Source organism: Arctopsyche grandis, chromosome 5 (genome assembly GCF_051622035.1).
Source record: "Arctopsyche grandis isolate Sample6627 chromosome 5, ASM5162203v2, whole genome shotgun sequence".
Lineage (NCBI taxonomy): Eukaryota > Metazoa > Arthropoda > Insecta > Trichoptera > Hydropsychidae > Arctopsyche > Arctopsyche grandis.
In genome coordinates, this window is record NC_135359.1 from 16,000,004 (window position 1) to 16,022,120 (window position 22,117).

General features: G+C 32.2%; 1 protein-coding gene across 1 annotated transcript in view; it reads right to left on the reverse strand.

The window, feature by feature from the left end:
• Positions 1–484: 484 nt before the first annotated feature.
• Sox21b (SRY-box transcription factor sox21b) overlaps positions 485–22,117 on the reverse strand; it is a 38,629-nt gene continuing 16,996 nt past the window's right edge. Inside the window, exons 3-5 of the mRNA XM_077430714.1 lie at positions 21,173–21,367; positions 10,720–10,865; positions 485–3,734 (exon numbers count right to left, since the gene is read on the reverse strand). Of these exons, the coding sequence (XP_077286840.1) occupies positions 3,282–3,734; positions 10,720–10,865; positions 21,173–21,367 (794 nt within the window). The 3' untranslated portion in view covers positions 485–3,281. The remainder of the gene's footprint in view (positions 3,735–10,719; positions 10,866–21,172; positions 21,368–22,117) is intronic.

A 22,117-nucleotide genomic window follows, 5' to 3' on the forward strand; every position in this document is an offset into this window, starting at 1 on the left:
ATAGTTCAAATGTAGTACAATAGAAAAAAATCAGTAATGTTTATTTAATTTTTATAAAATTATTTTTTTTATTCATAGAAAAAATAAAAGTGTCACGTTTATAATGGGTGCATTCGCAGAAATGTAATGACTCGTACCTATGTATCTATTTACTCATAAAACAGATCATTGCACAAATAGTAGGTCGTAAAACGGCGTAGCAATAATATTTGTTCAGGGACAAATGGCGAAATGTGATTACTTTCGTTTTGAAATGTACGAGTGTTGTTTTAAGCGCGCGTGCCAGCTGCCGGGTAATTATATCAAACTATTGTTCGTTTTTTAACCCTCAACGCTGCGCCACTGGAAAAACAACATCTAATCGACGTTTCACACAAGTCCACCCTCCTTTCTTACAATACAAATGTTTAAATTTAAAAAATGATATGTTTTTCTCCTCGCACACTCAACAAATATTTATTGGAGGTAAATAAAATAATTCGGTTGGCAGGAAATAACATTTATTCAACCACTAAAAGCCATACAATAAAATAATACAGTAATCAATTAAATAATGGCATATTTCAAAGACAAATTCATTTCTTTTTGAAAACAGATGTTTATATTTTGTTTATTATTTACACATTATTTTACTCTTAGCTTTATCCGAATAACTACAATCATATAACATTATTTTATATCTATTTCGATATATTTACTTATCAGCAGGATATATCAAATAAATTTCAGTAACTTGATGTATCCTTGTTGATGTTTATATACACCTTTTGTATATACGTGCAAATATGTACTCTATTTAAACATTGATTAGAATCGATTGAGGAATGTCGATAATATTATTATTTCACGTTTTCGGATTTTGTACTTAAATTTTACTAATTTTGGATGTGCTCCCTAACAGTAATCAACTAAAACAACGATATTTATAATTTAATTTTTAATTTCTATTATACAAGTATACATCACAGAAATAAAATATATAATACGAAAACCTTGCCACTGGCAACATATTATTTTCACATGAAAATTTTTATGTCGTGTATACATACAGTCACATTATTTTTACGTAACTTTAACCAACATTCAATTAATTGTTAATGATACCAATTGAAAGAAATAAATAAAACTAAACTTTGATATGTTTTAAAATTTTTCATTGTTTCAATGAAAAATAAACCAATTCAATCCGATTTTACAATGGTAATTAAGAATAATTTACGTAGTGTAAAAAATGCAGATTAATTCTATTGTGCGAAAAATAATGGCACCGTAATAATTAGTCGATTTCACTAAACTTTCATGGCGTTTGTTATAGAAGTTTTTTTTAAATAAAAAGTAAGAGATCACATTATCATGCTAGTCCCCAAAACTGTTAATTAATCTAACATATAAAACGTCATTAGTTAGATAGTATAACGTTGATCCACACTTTCATTCCATTTCGTTGTTTATGCGAGAAAAATTGAATAAAATAAATCGTAGGTACTAGCGGCAGATTTTTATATCTCCACGTGCTTAATTACTAACATGTTAAAAATACTTTTTTTCATCATAATTTATTTTTTGTGTCAGAGATTCCAGATTTAACTATTACATTATATTAATCGTATACTTTTCATATGAGCTATGCATTCAAATTTTTACCCCACTTAAGTTTTCCGTCATACTTTTAGATTGTATTTCAAATAATAAAGTAATAATTTAATTGCAAATAACTCAGTTTTGATATTTGTTTTAATTTAAATGTAATACACAATAAGAATACTATGTTGTGGTTTCAATTAAATTATTATCTCCGAAGATTTATTGTTGGAATTAAAGGTAACTCACGATTATAAAGAGACGCATGAACATTTTTACCGTAATAAAAAAAGTCGTCAAAAATTTGGATTTACTTAATTACATTAATAAAATTATATAAGTACATACAAACTTTTAAACATAATGTGAATTACTAATTAAATAAAAAAATAACCCATGGAACATATATTTTATAATAGGTATTCGAGACGTATGTATGTATAATATGAGCCGTTATATTTGAAAGTGGCAGAAGTCCAATTTTCAGTTCCAAAAACACTATTTCTGTTTGACTTAATTCACAATTGTCATCACTTATTTAAATTCGATATGTCCAAAATCTTGGAAAATCAGAATAAACGCTTTACAGGCCACCAGAATTTTTAAATATTTTTAAACGCAAAACGAAATATTTCTCGAAATGAAGAAAAGTGGACTTATGCCATTTTCGATTAAAACGGCTCATATATGAAATAACAGTTTCACCTATTAAGTTTTGCTTAAAATTTCTATTTAGCAAGGAAGTATTTATGCACTTTAACGCAAATATAATATATTCAACATAGTAATTTAATATTGAACGAACCATATACATATTATATTACACCGTAATGCAAATTAACATTACAATACACAAATCAGCATATAATTAAAAATCACTTAAATCACCAAAAATTCTGAAACCACTCTTCGACTGCTAACGAAACATGTAAATAAAAATTTCAATTATACTAACGATTTTTAGTATAATTTGTTGACCGTTAATTGAGGGTTTCCTATAACACTGCTTTTCATTGCGTTCCCTTATTTATCAAAGACAATATTGACGATGAAAATACTACACATCTATAAGGTATATTTTACATAACCCGAGTCATATTGAGCTTTCACATCATACATTGCAAACGACACTTTCTATAAAATCTATGATGTATGTATGTACTCGACTATTCGTACTAAACATTGGTATAAAATTTATGGAGCAAATTTGAAAATTAAAATAAAATTAAAATTTTAAATTTCACATTTTTGTATCAATTTTTCAATTGAAATTTTTTTTACTTAAAAATATTTTTAATACTGACTTTGAATAGTTTGATGCTTTGATGATATAATTTCTGCTATGGATATTGAATTAGTTTAAATGAATTGAAAGCTATCGATATCACAATATATGTATGTATGTATGTATACATATACTAAATTAGTGTTCGTCCTATTTATAAAGGCCCAGTTCCATTTACTGGCCGTTGCTTTAGCGCACCTATTCCGAAGAGTGGAAAAGTGCCTTTATAAACCAAACAACTAGGTTCTGGAATATAGCCCTAACAAAATTTAGGGATTTTCCACACACACATGTTATAAACTACTGACGTTTGCTTTGCATATTGTTATTACTCTTTACAACAAGTGGAATGTTATACTTACTCGAATATGTTTTGAAACGGAAAGCGGAGTGCTGGTGATTATAGTGAGTCCGGTCAGAAGATTACAGTAAGCGGTCTTCTGAACTCGCCAGAGGACTGCGCCGAGGCGGGATAGTGTTGACCATATTGGGGCACGGGCAAAAGCCCAGCTCCGGGGGGGTAATAAGGTGGGAGGGCACCGGGGGAAGAAGTGGAGGCCGAGGAGGCTGAGCTGCCCCCATCAGCGTGTCCTGCACCCCCACGAACTGACAATTCTGGAGAGTCTGCTGCTGAACGGGGTGAGGCTGAGGGCGCAGCCCCCGCTGCCGCTGCCGCTGAAGCTTCCGAGTACATCTTGCTGATGTCCATGGGGTAGGCTCTAGGGCTCTGCTGCTCCATGTACATGTAGGCCTTTGAAAGGGTCGAGTCAAGGTATCCGCGTGATGGCTCTGGGTACATGCTGTAAGCACCACGATACTTTTCCGCTTCTAGAGAGTACTTGGACATCGCGTCCATCGTAGACACCACCTGTGAATCGTATAATATATTTAAAACACGTGATTATGATTCAATGCTATTGAAATTAAAAAAAAAATTGCGGTCTAAATTGTTTCTTTGTGGATATATAATCTTCATATTAAATCATGTAACATATGCAGTTATGAATGTTAAAGTTAAAGTTCAATATTAATCGTCTTACGAATTGAATCATGCTATTCTGACTAACGAACTAGCCTAGTCGTGGTCGACGTCATTACAGGATTTTTAATTCTGATAGTAAAATAATATTGCAAAATGAAATTAACAGATTTTTTTTAAATATAATATATCTGTATTTTTTATCATGCTTTATTTATCGTAGGTGTTGTGAATATGAGTGTTGTGTAAAGCTATTTACATAGGCATATAAGAGTTTTTCATTTAACATATTCTATGCAATGTACATATGTGTCTTCAAAATAAATAAAGCTTATGAAAATAATTGTAAATGTAACGTGCATTGACATAAAAATATCGGGGGAAATCTTTTAATGTTATATTTTATTTGATTTCATTAAAATCAATATAACAACATCTCTGATATGAGAAGAAAATCGCATGAAATATTTAAATTTGCATTTACATTACGTTTTTATAGCAATACGTAACCGACGAGAAAATGAAAAAAGCTTATTATCAGTGTATGGATGTATTTATGTATGTACATAGGTATAAAGTAAGAAATTGAGAAAAAAAAACATACGAAAAAAATAATGCGAGCGAATGTAATCTGATTTCATTGTGATCAATACGCTTGACAGGCATTGTCATTTCAAAGAAATTCCCAATAACGGTGTATAATATATTGTATCCAGGTCGACGTAATCTCAGTGCTTGGTCGGGAATAATGCAGGGCCCCTCTAAATTCATTATTGCGGGGCCCCTCCCTCTCACAGCCATGAATCATAATGTTATTTATGAGATAAACAGACATGGGGAACCAACGAAACCAATATTGTTTGCGTGTACGTCTCAGTTTAAAAATATATACATATATACATTTTCGATGAGTTTAAAAATTCGCCCGAATTACGCAAGCACGCGATCTTTAATTTTATTCCATCGGCTGTGGTTTAATTTTGAACTCGGCTATTTCGAGACGAAAACGTGTAAAGAATTTCAAAAGTTTACATTTTCAATTCGAGGACATATTTTACGGTTTTTTCTTTCTCGGTCTCGGTCATTATTCACTCGGCACAATAAATCAAAAGGGGGGACAAAAAGCTTATACGTGATAGTATTTCGGATTTACCGATTCGAATTCAAATGGTTTCGTTTGTTGTTTCACGCTCGATTCATTACGCGAACTGTGAGAACATTCTCGTATTGACGGGAACAAAACGCCGTAAATCATTCGAATCGAGATTCAATTGAAAATTATCCAGTTTACGTCATACAGAATTTAAATGATGAGCTCGTAAATATCTACTGATTTTTTCTTTGAAAAATATAATATATTATATTTATATAAATTGAATTCAAATAAAATATTATAAAACAACTGAAAACCAGAAATAAAATTAGTTTGATTTCTACGCGGCCGCCCACTCGTTGCATTTTTAATCGGTTCTTATTTCGATAAATAATTCGCAAATCGGTGTCTTTGTAGTGGTTATTTAAGTCATCAATTAAACAAAGTGACGTTAAGATAAATAATTTTTGCTTAATTCGATTAAATTATTGTGGAAAATGAGTTTTCCCCTTTGGGATGCTTTGGTATTTGCTCTACGATATTAGGTAGTTTTTATAATGAAATTGTGTTACAAAATCGATTTTAAGACTACGTAAATAAATATGAATTATAAATTATCAAATAAATTTAAAATTTGTTGATTTAAATAAGATTTTTATAATCAAAATCGTCGCCATTTTTTTTCATTAGCTGCGGTAAAATTTTTATTCAATTTCATTTGTTTTCGGTATATGGAAAATTTCAAATATTATAAGATTTGAATTTAAATTAAGTTTCTATTCAACCGCTAATATTTGATTTGTTGTATTATTCATTTTTATAATTCATTAGTACATTGCATAAAACAAAGATGTCACAAATTCGTGTTATGAGTTTTTTCATAAATATTTATAAATAGTGAACTCGAATAGATGATATGAAGACATCCTGAAATTTGTAAGTGGAGATTTTTTATTTGTAATTTTTCAAAAATGTTCCTGGTTTTTGTCTAATTTTTGTCTAATATTTTTAGCCACAATGAAACAAGGTTTGTCACATTGATTTAAAATGGACCGGAATATCGATGATGTAAGTCCTATTTTTTTATTTAGCAATATAATTTTATCTTTCTATATTTGGATAATTCCAAATATTTACTTTATCTATGTACGAAGTAACAATATATATATATATATATATATATATATATATATATATATATATATATATATATATATATATATATATATATAAATATATATATATATTTTTTTTTTTGTGATCATGCGAAAATACGAAATTTTGAATGATTCGCACTCAGAATCGATCGCTGATCACATTTTCATGATCTAGAAAAAATGTGTATGTGTGTCCGTGTGTTAGTATGTTTGACTGTGTATTTTAGGGATGTTTTGAACACTGTTCATCCTATCGAACTAAAACTTAAATTAAAAATTCTTATCGACATGATGTTCATTTTTTTCAAATTTTTAAGTTGACCGGAAATGGTACCTCCCCATATAGGTATCCTCTTTTTTTTAAGTGTTTGATTTCAATTATCTCCCAAACCGCTAACTGAATCGGACTGAAATTTTTTTTATGCAATATAAATTATAATATTTGTAACGTAATATTTTTTGAATATTTTTACCTAAACCGGAATTTCTAACTCAGTACTTAAACTTAAGAGAATCGAGGTTTTTTATGTTATTCTCGTTTTTGTTTGTGTATGTTTTTAGCAACCGCATTGAAATTTAAACCATTTAAATTGTTATTCAATTAGACGATATAAGATTTAAATCAATCATTAAATTGAAGCAATCAATTAATAAAATTATTAATTTTAATATTATTTTCAGGTATAAACCTGAAAATAATCTTAAAATCCTGAAAGTGCAAAAATATGCATAAGCATATTTTGTGCGTTCGATTCGAATAATATTTACATCTTTTATGTGAAGTTTTCATTGTTTTTTTTTTTTGTAGTATTTGAATATTTTAAGCATAATTGATTGGTTATTTAGACAGCATAGATATAACTTTTTATTTATATCCAAAATTTGTGGACAAAGGTAATTGTACGAACCGAATTTTTTTGCTTTCGAAACAATTGACAATTTAAATTTGTAACGCTGCTTGTTCAATTAAGTTCGTTTCAAATAGCCGTCTAGTTCAAATTTCCGTCTTGTTTAAGTTTGAATTTAGCATTATATTTGTATTTAATAAAAAAAAACTGTAATTTTATAATATAATAATTAGATTAATTGAATGTCCGTTTTTATTATGTGTGTAAAATAGTAATTTGATAAATTTAGGCAATGCGTACACTCGTTTGTATGCTCATAGTGAGATCGGTCACGTTATCCTTCGGCATAATAAATTTTCATTAAAATAAAACAGTTGTTTGTGCGTGCCGCCGCGCCACGAGCTTTCACGCGATATTAATGCGCGGCTTAAAGCTGGCCTGAACGTCCCCGTCCATTAATCCAGGACGTGTCGTTATTAAATCAGGATTAGCCAAGACACAATAGCACTCGACTTGCGCGAATACTCGGGTCATACATAATTATTATTCACTACCAAAATTCTAACGAAATGCATTTAAATAGGTACGTTTTTCACACAATTTGTACCGATAAAATTTTATTTTGGCAATATATTATTCATAGTTCCATTTTAAAATCAACAGAACAAAAGCACAATAGAACGTTTAAAATTATCGCTTACAATCCATATGGGTATTTTATACTAACGTATTATTTTAATTCTGCAAAAACATGAAGCCAGCACGCAATCAGAAGGAAAGCTTTTTTCTGAGTAATCTCTCAAGGTGGGGGCCTTATTTTCTTTTAGGATATCTTGAATTCGGTCGATTTATTGTAGCATGAAACACGTTAAATACGTAAGGGATTATGTGTTGTAGTGCGTTTTTTTTCATTTACATTAAGCCTTAGTATTGTTGGAAACGTTGTCGTGTTTGAAAATTAATCTTGTTATATCCGTTGTGATAAAATCGTTGTTTATATTTTTTTGAATTTAAAAATATAACTGTTTAATAATACAAAATGTTAAAATGTGCGGTATTCAATAGATGTTTGTGCGTATGAGATCGCAATGTCTTGCAGCATTCAGTTTGGAATAGATATTTTTTGTTGCCGATTTTTATCGGTAGTGATCGAATTCCGGTAGGAAACAAGCGGTAGCATTCTGTGAGTACTAACGTCAATTTATTGCTGAATGCCCATTCAATTACAAGGCGATGGAAACGTCTCTTTTTTTGTTTTGTCTACAATGGCAACAATCTAATTTCAGATTAAATTTTAATTACGTTTGAGGTCCCATTGGAGGTGGCGAGATAACAGAAAAAAATACACGTTGCCATTGTGAGAAAAAAGTGCACGTTCACGACTCGATGATGAAGCGTTAAGGAACAAAAGCAGCGGCTCCCTCTGGCTGCCGTTGCTGCTGCTGGTCTATTTAAAAAAATATCCAGAATGCAACCAATTAATATCATTGTCGGTCGGGGGTAGTAAACGATGATTTCGTTATTAAATGATTCGTCAGGCCGGGCCCCCGAATTCTTGGATCCCCCGGACAAATTAGCAGATGTTGCGGCGTGACTGAAGATGTGCAACATCACGCCGCTCTGGAGGCGGACAATGGCCGAGGAATGAAAACCCACTGAAATTCTGATGACATAATTCTGGAGCATCCCCTCGACGAACCCATCAGGCATCATTATCTATCGGACGCAAGTCCCGATTTCTCTCATTAGGGGATTTTGCCGTTTATATGTGCGTAATAATATACCATAACAACATAATTTCTACTACGTATACCTAATGGGTTGTAGTGGTTTGAAAATTAATTTCCAAGTTTAAATCTATTATTATTTCACATTTTTTGTATTTTAACTTAAACTTTGATATTATTCATTAATTGTACCCACGTAATAATATTTATGTACATACACACATACTCATGAACTATGCATATCTACTTGTAAGTATACATACATATGTACATATATACGAAAACTTATGTACACATACATATTTCGATGGAGGCTATGTATGAAAACTATGTACGTCATACATACATATTTATTTATTTTCATCTTCAATATTTTTGAACAATTTTTTTAGAAAAAAGTTTGTATGGGTGTAACTTCTCCGAGTATTGCTTTTATTCTTTATAAAGTGTGTTTAAATATTTAGACGTGACGCTTGATTTTGAAAAAAAAATGGGTGGGTGAGTAACGAATGGAAAACGAGCATGTTAAGTGACGGCCAGATTTTCTAAGGATTTTAAACTGAAAATTACGTAGCTTAACAACCCTCCATAATGCGATTTAGGCGAAGGAGATTTCAAGTGGCAAGATTAGGGAGGGAAGTGCATGTCGAGTGGACAGGTCCTCTTTTACAAAGCAGAAACCTGTGACGGCTTCAAAATTTTTTTATTATTTAATTTTCTTTGCAAATTCAGAGAATAATATGTAATATAGATATCCGATACATAAAAAAATTGTGCAATCATCGGTAATGAACCTATGACAATTTGAATTTACATTATAAATAATCAGTCTTTATATATAAATATTTTGGTGCATTAAAAAAATTTGTAAAATAATAAAGTTTGTATTGAATCTATGAAAAGTATTAAATAAAATAAATCATGTTCGCAGTATCCTCGATAATGTGTGTCTGCGCTTTGGATCGCATTCTCCACAGTCACGCTGCACCGTGACAATCGGGTAGGGGCGGACACTGTTTGGATATCCTTTTCTTTTATGCAGATACACTTAGATTGATGGTCGATCGTTCGTACCTGACCCAGGGCCGGACCGATCTGCCCAATAGACTCTAACTATTTCCAAAATAATTCAAATTTAAAATTTTCTATCTGATGTAACTACTGTGAGTTTGGCAACATTAATTTTCCGTATGATCATGAATATATATTTTCTTCGTGGACACTTGTCATTCAGCTCTCAACGATGGGATATCACAAGTATCCATTCAAAAACTATCAGTCACAGCTTGGAATATTTCTTTTTTATGGTGAGAAATCAGATATTATGTATACATATGTATGTATGTACATTGGAATATGTAGATTTTTTTGAACGTGCGTTCTTTCAAATTCAAATATAGATAATAAGTTGATTCGAATCTGATATGATTGAAATGAAATCGTATCAGCCTTAATATGGGCGTCACACTTAGGCGTTAACAATATTCGTCACTATTCTTGGATCAAAGAATTGGCGCACACGCGCTTAGATTTCCGATGTGTTTTTAGCGTCACTATATACATATGTATATATGAGTGTGTGTATGTGTGTGATAGGGGGTGAGTCCGGCCCTGTCTGTCCGCCTGTCCGTTCGCTGAAGTGTACAGATAGGCCGGCGGTGACTTGCGCTTTCCGCACAAATAGGCACCTCTCACACCCGCGCCGGCCCATTGTGTATTTTCACATCTACACACCATTAGCCATACATTGTTGGTACCGCTTTTTCAACACCTTCACATTTCTCACACTTCGTTAGTTACAGCAAACATTAAATTAAAAAAAAATTAATATAGGTATGTATAATGCAATATAATAAATGTCGACGCGTTGCCATTGACACGGCGCGCGCACCGCGACATTCGTTCAAGTTACCCGCGATTGAATCGAAAATACGACGATCACCACCACAATGTTCACATTATATCGTGCTCGGTGCATAACTCCGTTGTGTGTGCGCTATACATACATACATATAATGGCTAAGAAGTCACAATAAAATTGATAATGACCTGTGCCGGTGCTGTCAGTGCAGCGGACATCGCATTCTGTTGCGCGGCTGCAGCAGCTGCGGCCATGGATGCTGCACTCAAGGAACCATAAGCTGCTGGGCCGTAGTAGGAAGACATGCTTTGGCTCATCTGTGACGCTGCCATTCCTGCAATTGTAAAAAATATTTTTATTTTATTTCCAAATTAGTATTGTAGTTACACAAAGGGTGGTGATCAAATGTGCTAGAAATTAAAAAAAAAGCCGAGTCGTTATATTTTATACACTAATTTACAGATCTAAACGTATGTACGTAGTTGTGTGTGGACTAGGATGAATTTTATCGTAGTCGACAGTCGTTATAGTTGGAGGTTGTGATTGAGAAATCTCGTTATAGAATATTTTGCTATGAAATTTCGAGATTCTCGTTTCTCGAAAAATCCTTTATGATAATTTCGAGAATATTTTTTAATTTATTACTAGACGTTAATTTATGAACTCGTGACCCGTTCTCGCCATCGCAAATAGTGATCGGCATACATCTAATATATAATTTCGAAGAGACTTTGTATGTAAGTATGTAAGTATATAAATATGTAATGTTGGTTGGTAACATCGAAAACAAATCGAAGTTCCTATGACAATTGGATATATATTTTTTTCGATTCAAATAAATTGAATAAAAGAATAAATGAATGTTTACTATTAGATTCGCCATGTTTAAGCTGTTTATATTACAAATATTGAGCGAAGCCGGGTAAAACAACTAGTATAAAATAAAGTAAAAAAATATAGCTTGTAATGAATGGGAACTTCCAAAACCTTTGTCGTATTGCTACTAATATAACAAAGATTTTTATGAACTGGAGCTTCAAATGCTTTTCGCTTGGGTGTGAAGGAGCGCTGTATTTATTTAAGACTAGTGTTTTTACCCGGCTTCGCAGGGTATTTGTAATATACACCGCTTAAACATGGCCAATCTAATAGTTAACATTTTATTAAATTTATTTGAATAGTTTTATTTTATTTAAATTTATTTGAATATTCGTTTGTTTTTTTATTAAATTGAACGTCACGGAATCTACGACCCAAACAAACATATGTACATACAAAACCTCTTTCGAAATTATATATTAGCTTAGCGCGTGTATTGTATGTACATACACGCGCTACATATTATTGAGAAAACAAAAATTTGAAAATAATTGAAAAATTTATTTGTGCATAATATTTTATTCGTATTAGTATTTATAATATTTTAACTAATTATTTATTTGCATCGTGAAACTATTCAATATTATCGTTTAAAAACCGATTTTACAATATTTTAAGTATCTTTTTAGACGATTCTCGAAAATTCTCGAGAATCTCCAGGAAAAAAAAAATCTCGAATTCTCGAGTTTTAAATATTCCAAGAAAATGAGATTATCGGATTTCGTAATTTAAATATTCCGAAATAATGACATTCTCAAATCTCGAGAATCAAAAAAAGTTGAGAAATCACAAACTTTAGTTATAACTGATTGATGAACGAAATAACGTTTCCAAAATACTTCTCCTCGCTCTTGGCTACGTATACCGATCTGAAGCTACGCATTTTTTCACTTGGTCGGTTCAACGCATTTGTGATCATATGTATGTACTATTTGAATATCTCCCTCATTCATTTTCCATTCCACCTTCTAGTTGCATATTCAGCCCGTTTCAATCTTTTCATCTAACTCATATATATTGTTGGCTGTCGAATTTTATGTAGCATAAGTATACATAACTACGTACGTACTACATATGTATGTATGCGATAAAATTTGTTAAAAAAATCACAAAGATTATTGCTTATACACATACATACATAGCTATATTACCTACACGGTGTGGTCAAACTGACAAATTTGACAGTTTATTACATCAATTGTAATTAATTGATGCGCAAAAATACCAAGTACGTACCTACCAATGAAATGCGTGACGATATTGTGTAAATGAAAATAAAATATTTTAGTTATACATACATACGTATGAAGTACGATTATTATCATTGTTGTTGTTATTGTTTGACGAAAGTGAATTTGCAAATGCATGGGGCGCGTGCGGTGGTTATCCGCCCGAATGTGACAATGAGCATCATTTTAGGGATGCAAATGACATTTATTTATCCGAATCGCATCCCCATTGCACTCACAGTGATCGGAGAGGGATGGAAGGGGAGTTGTAGGGTAGCCCTCCTGTTTACACTGTCAGGGGGTAGAAGACGTGTGACTGGCACAAGGTGAGATAACTCGACCAAGATGACGAGCCTGCCACCTTCCTTCACCCCCGTCACCTATTCAGGGGCTGTTGTCGCGCCCAAATTAAAACATAATATTGTCACTGAACTCGATATTTTTTTTTCTGCCATTGGTAGTGTAGGTATGTACATACCTGCAGATGCATTTTCATTGAACCACTCGCTTTCGTTTATATAAAATATATTACTAACTGGAATTGAATACGATAAATAACCAAAGTTTTTTTCTATGGATATATGTATGTACATATATGTATGTATATACATATCTATGTATATTCTTGTAGTACATTGAAGCTTCAATATTATTAACCGACAATAACGGACGCGATTAAACCGCGTGATTTACGAGTCTCTCATACATCATCGATAACTGTGTATATCGGTGCCATCAATTAAGAAACACTGGTGTTTTGTTTATGGGGGCCGCGCGTTCGTGTCGTAATTGATGCAGCATCACCACTTCATAACAGCAGGTGGCATCGAAAGCCAATCCGAGAACAAAAACTAATTTGACACGGACTTAAAGGCACGTGGAATACAGTTTTGAAATATTTTTAGATACAGTTATCCAGTGGTACGCACCGATATTTTAATGTTAACAATTCAAACCGAATTCGCGTCGAATTATCGCGAGCGTTCGTTTGTTCGTTGCGGAAATATCATATTTGATGTGTTGCAAAAAATTGTGTATGTAGCTACAATACGCGATAACGGACGTACAATAGCTTCTAGATAATAGACAAATTCTATTGTTGATGATGAAAATCGACGAACGATGAACGGAACAGTCTCCGTTGTTGTGTACGATGATTATAACAGTGGTCTAAATCATATATTTGATAAAAAAAGAACATATGATAAACGTATATTTTTATGAATATATAGGATATGTACTTATTCATCTCAACATTATGTCATGTGATAATGGTGTGTGAAACGCTAGTCGCAGTCTCTTTTCATGTACATATGGATATGTATATATCCTCTTTCTTTTCGAATTTAAACAAATAATTTAAACTTAAATCTTGTCGATTTAATATATTATAATATTTTTTGATTCATAAAAAAGATATGTTGCAAAAATAAAAGATACGGATGATTTGTAAGTATTCGGTTTTTTTTTTATTTTCGAATTTATCAAATATTCTCTCCTCTCGATGCTTACTAACAATACATATAGACTACTGTTAACGATTCCGATTTTTTTATTTGCCAAATACTAAAAAAAGAGGAAAAAAAACATTTCAAATCGCACTGAAATTATATAAATCAATAGCACATATATAATATGTGTCAAAAATAGTATACGGTCCACTCGGTGGCGTATCATTATACCTGCATCACTGTCTGCTACCGCTTCAATTAATGTAACATCTCACATCCGACGGCCATCAAACACACACCCCACTAATTGACGTTTAAAAACTTAGAATACGAGGCCAAACAAAAAATTAACATGATAAATAAGATGTTGTGCCTGTTCTCAATGAACTTCACATGCACGCCGTGAGGTTTCGAGTGTCCAAATGATGTTGGGCTTTTTTTTTATTTTCACTCTTTATTTTTTAACGAGATCGTAAGCCAACATAATGCTGTCATTAAACTCAATTTATATCTAGCGCATACTTTCGACTTGCGTTTATGAATCGATTTAATTGACTGAAAACAATTTTGATTTAAAGAACATTGTATTCGGTGACGCTAAGTGCATTCTGAATAATGATAATAAAACAAAATATGTATGCGCTAGTACAATTCAATAAAGTTTGTATATAATTGTAAAATAGCTAAAACATGCATGCACGTGCATACATAGATAAGATGTGTATGTGGGTACCACTGCGGATAAATGGTGTGTGATAAGTTTTCCAGTCTTCGAGTGGGTTCGTTTTATGGAAAACGACTGCGATAAATATGTTGACAGAAAATTCATAATAATTATTGCGGTCGAGGTACGCGAATAAATCGCACGCACATGACTTACGGGCACTCCTTCCCTTATTCAGTTGAGCTTTATCGCCGCGGGCTGCACCGTGCACTTTAAATCACGCGCAACTCTTCCATTGCAATATTGTGGATAAATTTATTAATTTTATGCGTAAATTCTGTATAAATTTAACTGAGCGTGTTGTCATATGAAAATATAGCTGCACAAACGACTTAACATTTATTATGGGATTGTTGTTTTTTGACATTTTCGGAAAAAATATCTAGCATAGTTTTCTAGTTGTATGTATTATTTCGCTATTATAATAATCCGATGTTTGCGTATTGTAATGGCGCATTGCCGTAGCGACGTATTTTCAACTCATTTATCACAATTCAGGCTATACATAGGTATATATACTAATCTTCGTGTTCTCTTTTCTTTCCTATTTCGTTCGTTACGGCAATAAAACACGCAATTTCACCATCATAAGACCGTTTTGACTTTTACAAAGTTACAAAAAAACAAAAATAAAACGACGCTTTGTTGCGACAAACACCAGTATATTTTCAATTTTGATAGTCGCGTTTTATATGCGTACACGTTCGAATATTTTATCGCTATGATTATGTATGTTTGACTGTACATAGATTACTTTACGTTTTATTATGAATGTATATGTATATTGCACTAAATCCCTGAGATGGCCTATTACGATTGCGATAAAATACTGGTAAATATATAAGAGTAAAACACTTGAACGTTTTATTCAACTTAAAATCATTGGATTGGATTTATGTAAGTGTAAATTGAAGTTTTGTGGACTATACATAATAATTTTATAAATGTGGTATGAACATCAAATGTGAATAAGATTGAGGAAGATTTTTGTACGTATAATTTAATATATTTTATTTATGTATGTGTAGTCTATTATGTACTAGTGGTACGTGTTGTGATTATTGTTAGGTTGATGTACAGTACCATAAGAAACACTTATGTGGTATTTTAATAGGATTAGTTTTGTGTCAATGTCACTTGCATGTCGCGCTTGACGCGTGCCATGCGACCGGCTACTTAAAACTGGTGGCCTGAGCCGCTCAATAAAGACTCTTATTATTATCATAATAATATATTTGAGCACATACGTATAATGAAAACGTAAGTAGGTACACATTAAATTAATAAGCCTTAAATAAGTTGTGAATATTAAATGCAAATCTCCTAATGACCGAAAGTTTTTGTTAATATGCGCGCGCACCTTTAGACTGTTGAATTTTGCTTGTGCTCATTATTATTACAGTTAGATAGTAGCAGTGTGAATATTCGTGTATGAATGGGCCAAATAAGCGAATGTGTAAGTAATACGTTTTGACTAATGAGAGTTAAAGAAAGTGAGGCGAGTTTTGTGCATGGTTAGTGCGCACGCCCGATTGCATGTCAAATCCATTTGCACTCATTTGTGAATTCACGAGTGCACCGGAACTGTTTGTAGGGGTTGAAAGCTCCCGTGTTCACCCCCATAAGTAACGCGAGAAGCATATGCCCATGACAGTGGTGCATTGTCCGAATGTTGGAATTAAATTGCAAACTAGCCCTTGCAGTATTATGGACCGATTTAAAAAAATGGTGTTTCCAAAAAGTTTTCTTCCATCGAAATTAAATAATAAACGTATTGTGTATTTACTTACATACATTCGGATAAAATTATATGTGGAAATTATGATTTAATAAATTTTATTTTAAATTCGGCTTACAGGTATTTAACAATCGTATAAGGATGTACAAGTTGTAAATGCATGTTGTAAATACACTGATATGTATGTATGCATGTACATATGTATATACTTGTTATTATATTCATTTGTGCTGCATTGTTTCAGTACGAATGTGAAGTAAAAATAATCTTATTGTCTCTCGCAAATTGTTCATGGTGAGGTGAATGAATAGTTTGTAAATGAGCGTACGTTTTGTGTATTCAACTGCTTCACGCCAACATTTATGGCCTTTCGTGTAAACCCATAGTTCAAACATTGTAAAGAATAGGTATTTATTAAATGTCAAATTGAAATTATGCTAACAATTAAATGTTTGCATTCACATGAATAGCTTTGATTTTGAAAGTTATTTCTTGGAAAAATGCATTTTTCTTCTTTGAAATCAGTATAAATTTTCAATTAAAAAAATTCATGCTTAATTTTCATATTCGAACTTTTTACATTTTTTTTTTTAATTTTTAAGGTAAATATTTTAACACTGGCAGAATAAATTCTGTTTCAAATTAAATATTATCTAAAGAAATTATAAGAATGATTCAACTAAAATTTTGAAGTCCGTGAAAAACACTTGTGTAATTATGATGTCATTTATTCATTGTAATTTGGGATATTAGACTATTTACATTTTTTTCAAACATAATTTATTTATTGAAAGTAATAACTGAGTTTTTGTTTAGTTTTAATATTTAAGTTTTGATTTTAGTTTAAAAATCTACAATATGTAATCATCATAATATAATTTTCAATGTCATTGAAAAGTGAAAGAAATTGTAAATTTTTTTATAAATTATATTATTTAAAAATTTTTAAGTGAATTGAGATTATGTCTATAATTTGAAATATTTTATTTGTGTAGATGACAAAACGAAAAAATAATGATTCAGCTCTTATTTGAACAGTTCGGTATTCTGTTTATTATACGCACATCTGTAACTATATTTCTTTTCTAAACATAAGAAATGTGATTATTTTTATAATTGTATATTGATAATTATATACATATATTAGTTGAAAGCTATTGTTAAAAACAAAGTTGCACTCCAATAAATGATAAATTTATTACTCTATCTCAGCATTGATTAATTACATCTAATGAAAGACTTTTCAACGGATTGTCGTTTTGTTTTAAATTATTGTTTCTTTAAAATCCTTTGTATAAAAAAAAAAAAAAAAATGCGATCCAGTTTAACGACTGTAAAAATTATTAATTTATTGAAATGAAAATAAATTATTCATTTCATTTTACGTACGCTTGTATTTAAAATAATATTGTCGATTACATGTACTCACGTACATTATTCTATGTAGGCTATTTGAATCTTGTGAGGTCTTTAGAACGGAAGGTCGATAGGTTCAAACAGATGTTTGGTATATTAGACGTAAGATCCATCTCCGTTCAGTGAACGTGCCACATAATGTAAGCATACAATGTGTATGCACATATATTCAATTTTTTTACCATTCAATTATTATAAAATTTTCTAATTTAAATATTTCATATACATATGTACATACGTACATACGTACATACCTACATACCTACATATAATAAGTGGATTGAATACGCAAAATTTTGTTTTATACATTGTATGTGATTTTAATTGGAATTACGGTAGCGTTATAGACAAATAGCTATAAGTACATTTAATTTGATTTATTTTGAAACAATCCGTCTTATATACATATGCATGTACATATGTATATGTACATATATTGAACAAATCTATTCATAGTATAATCCGCAAAGGTATACTTTGTATGTAGGAGTGTAATTTACGCGAAGTGCTGTCTTCAGCGTAACGACACTTCTATAAATCATCCACGATCGAATAAAATCAAAAACAAACTGCAAATGTAGAGAATGGATTATGCTGTCTGCGATAGAACCAAGAGAGACGGCTGCATAGGACAGGGTTACGGCCTGAAGCCAATCAGAGAGACATCGGCGTGTGAGTTGATTGACGTTTCTTGTTATTTGTGCGAGTCATCTCGTACCCAGGAGGTTCTTATCCGTTGGACAATCAGTTGTGCTCAGGTGGCTCTCTCGGGCCAGCGGTCAAGGCGATTCGAGCAGACACAGAGTCTACCGCTAACGGACCATCACAATACATATTCAAGTTTTATGTATGATTATTGTAAAAATAAATCAAAAGCATTACGTGCGCCGTTTATACTAAATCAATTTTGAAAAAAAAAGTGAGTGTATATGACTTTTGATACTAATGTTATCGTGAAACCGATTTTATGATGATCAACAATGCTTACATAATTTTAATCGATACCTCTTCATATTTTGATAAATATGTATAGCATTATCGTATTTAATGAAGGTATAGACAAAGCTACTTTAGAAATAATTTAAAGGCGTACATACATATACTAATGTGATCTATTCAATCTATTTAGAGTAATCACGGTTCGATTCCTACTAGTAGCTGTTGGCAAGACCTTGGTTTGTGACTCCGGGTCGATCGTTTCCTACCAGAGTTTGCCATTTTTTCTGATTTTCATTGAAACGGTTCCTATAAAATTGGCATCTCCTTTTCAATCTCTCTTGCAAGTCTAAAGTTCTTCAGCGTCTTGAGGTTTGCCATTTTTTTACAATAAAATGCTGGAAAAATTTCTCGGTATATGTCACATTGGATGATGTTTGTATGAATTCGTATTTTTATAAATGCTTGATTGTATTGTATCTGTATCAGTACACTATAGCTATGGAGCGATCTGTAAAGGCGAGTGTACATGTTCGATTCAAAGAATAAAATATTTATAATTTAATTATTCATATTTTATTATAAATAATATAAACATTTTATTCTATTATAAATATTTTATTATTTCGATTGAAATAATAAAATATTTATAATAGTAATTTTAATCAAAATTTTTCAAGTCCAATTTTCTATCGGGCACAATAGCCTTATTTCCAGACAAATTAGGTATTTATCACGACAATATACGAATGCCCATCTCTAAAATATTTCGCCCTGCTAATAAAAAGAGTGCCCCTCTCTAAAATAGCTCGTACGACGGTTTCGGTGTTCACCCAGCAAATCAAACGTCAAATGGGTTGCCAGTAACAAAAATAAAATCTAACAACCTAATCTTAAATGAATAGGGCCAACCATAATTTAACCTAACCTAACCTAACCCTTAAATAAATAAGTATTGGCTGCTAAGATATTACGATGTGTGGACCACGAGGAGAGTGGAAATCGTGACGCGCTATCATCTAACTGTCAAAAATTATAATTTCATTGATAGGAGCCATTGAAAATGTAATTGGATATGATTTCACTGAACTATACCCAGTGCCTATGTAACCGATAATGATTTCTCTGAAACGTCAAATTTTATTTTTGTTACTGGCAACCCGTTTGACGTTTGATTTGCTGGGCGAACGCCGATTCTGTCGTGCGAGCAATTTTAGAGATGTTAATTTGACATTAAATGTCGTTTGGAATTTGTCGTGTAATTTATTTTACAGCCGTGCCAAATATATTATCTCTTTAAATAATTCCGTGGGTAGACAAAATGAAGTAACAAAAAAAGTATATGTATATGTATGTACATACATACATATTAATATAATTCAAAATACATACTAGCCATCGGTTTATACTAGTATATTATAATCGCAGAAAAAAAATTAAAAAAATTAATTACTCAACTGTGTATGTACATATGTATGTACATTTATCCCGCGTAATCAAATATGTGAGTTCCTACAAAAAAATCTCGACGGAGAAAGGTGATTGTGTATAAAAAAGATTTTTATGGTTACAGAACGCTTGCAAGTGGCCCAATATGAAATTCGAGCAGCTGTTCGAACGACACTGGATCGAGATCCATCTATTGAGGCCGACCTCTGAAGTGATAATGCATTTGACAAAAAAGTAATATAAGCATTATTGGTAAATGCTTACATGGATTGCGTTCACTGCTGAATGTACATGAAATGTTATTAATTCTATCCTGTGAGGATAGAAAATTTACATTAAAATTTTGCTAGGAACTTTTGCTTTGCTACAATACACTGGATTTTATGTGAAATCAGAATTAAATGTCTCCGTAGTTTTTATAACGAGGAATTAATTCTAGCAGAATGCTCGGGCACGATTGAATAAATTTAAATTTACGTGAGTTGAAATTTGGAAGCATCACATTCTCCAGGTGTCGTCATTAGTGACACGCGGGTCCGCCTCAATTGATTCCATAACGAGACAGTTTTGCCGAATCACTGCGCCGCACATTCCCCAACGCATCACTTAGTTCTCGCTAAGCCCTTACTAATTAGCACCACACCCGTAATAATCGTATCGCGTAACTCTCTCCCATCGTTCATTAATCCACTCACGCTGGAGATCAAATATTTTCGTTCCATATTTGGGTTCGTTGATAATCACATTGTAGCAAAAATATATATTAGATATTGAGGTTTATTCAAATTTTCAGAAAAATTATCGGCTCATGTTACTGACCTGCTCTCAAGGCATCCATGGGCACGGACGGATATGGTATGGAGTACGGGTATCCTTCTTTGCGGAGGGTTTTCGGCTTTCTCCTGGGTCTGTACTTGTAGTCGGGGTGTTCTTTCATGTGCATGGCACGCAACCGTTTCGCTTCGTCGATGAAGGGCCGTTTTTCATCTTCGCTCAGCAGTTTCCATTCAGCACCTGCGATCAAAATTAAAATATTCAATTATTCGATTTTAATATGAGCATCTTCATAATAATGTCGGAGAGGATGAAAGGAAGGGGAGGATTCAGAATTCTTTTGCTAACATAAAAGTGGGATACAAATGGCTTTGTTATTTGAAATGTCTGTATTTTTTTTAATTTATATTTACCGTCGTTTTTTTTCAGATTTAATTTAAAGCATAGCGCTCGAGCTTAATATATGTATTTATATTTATATTGAATATTTCAAGAGACGTGGGTTAATATACACGGCAGTCGATTATGATTTAAAAAAAAACCATGAATTTACTTTCAAATATTGAATGAGAACTTAAATTTTTATTTCAATATGAAATAGTCTTATTTGAAAAGTGTTTTCATACTAAAAAGGCGATCGTTTTCTTTAACATGTTTGAATGAGTCGAGGTATCTATGTATACTTGTGTTTAAATCTGCCAATTAGACGATATTGAACCAACTCGGTAAATTAAAACTGCTGTCGCGATACTGGTGAAAATAAAAGGCGATTGCTTTCAATAATGAACGGGTGGTTGTGGGTGGGTGGGTGGGAGGGCTCGGGTGGATCGAAGGGTGGTCCTCGGGGAGCTGGAGAATCTCTCGCCCCATCGTCACCACCTCCTCCTCTCCCTCCCACCCGACATAGACTCAGTCGATATCCAATTGTTTGGCTGAGTCGTCATTTCGGTCTCCCGATTGTGGGTCGACAATGCGCCGACAATGGCGACT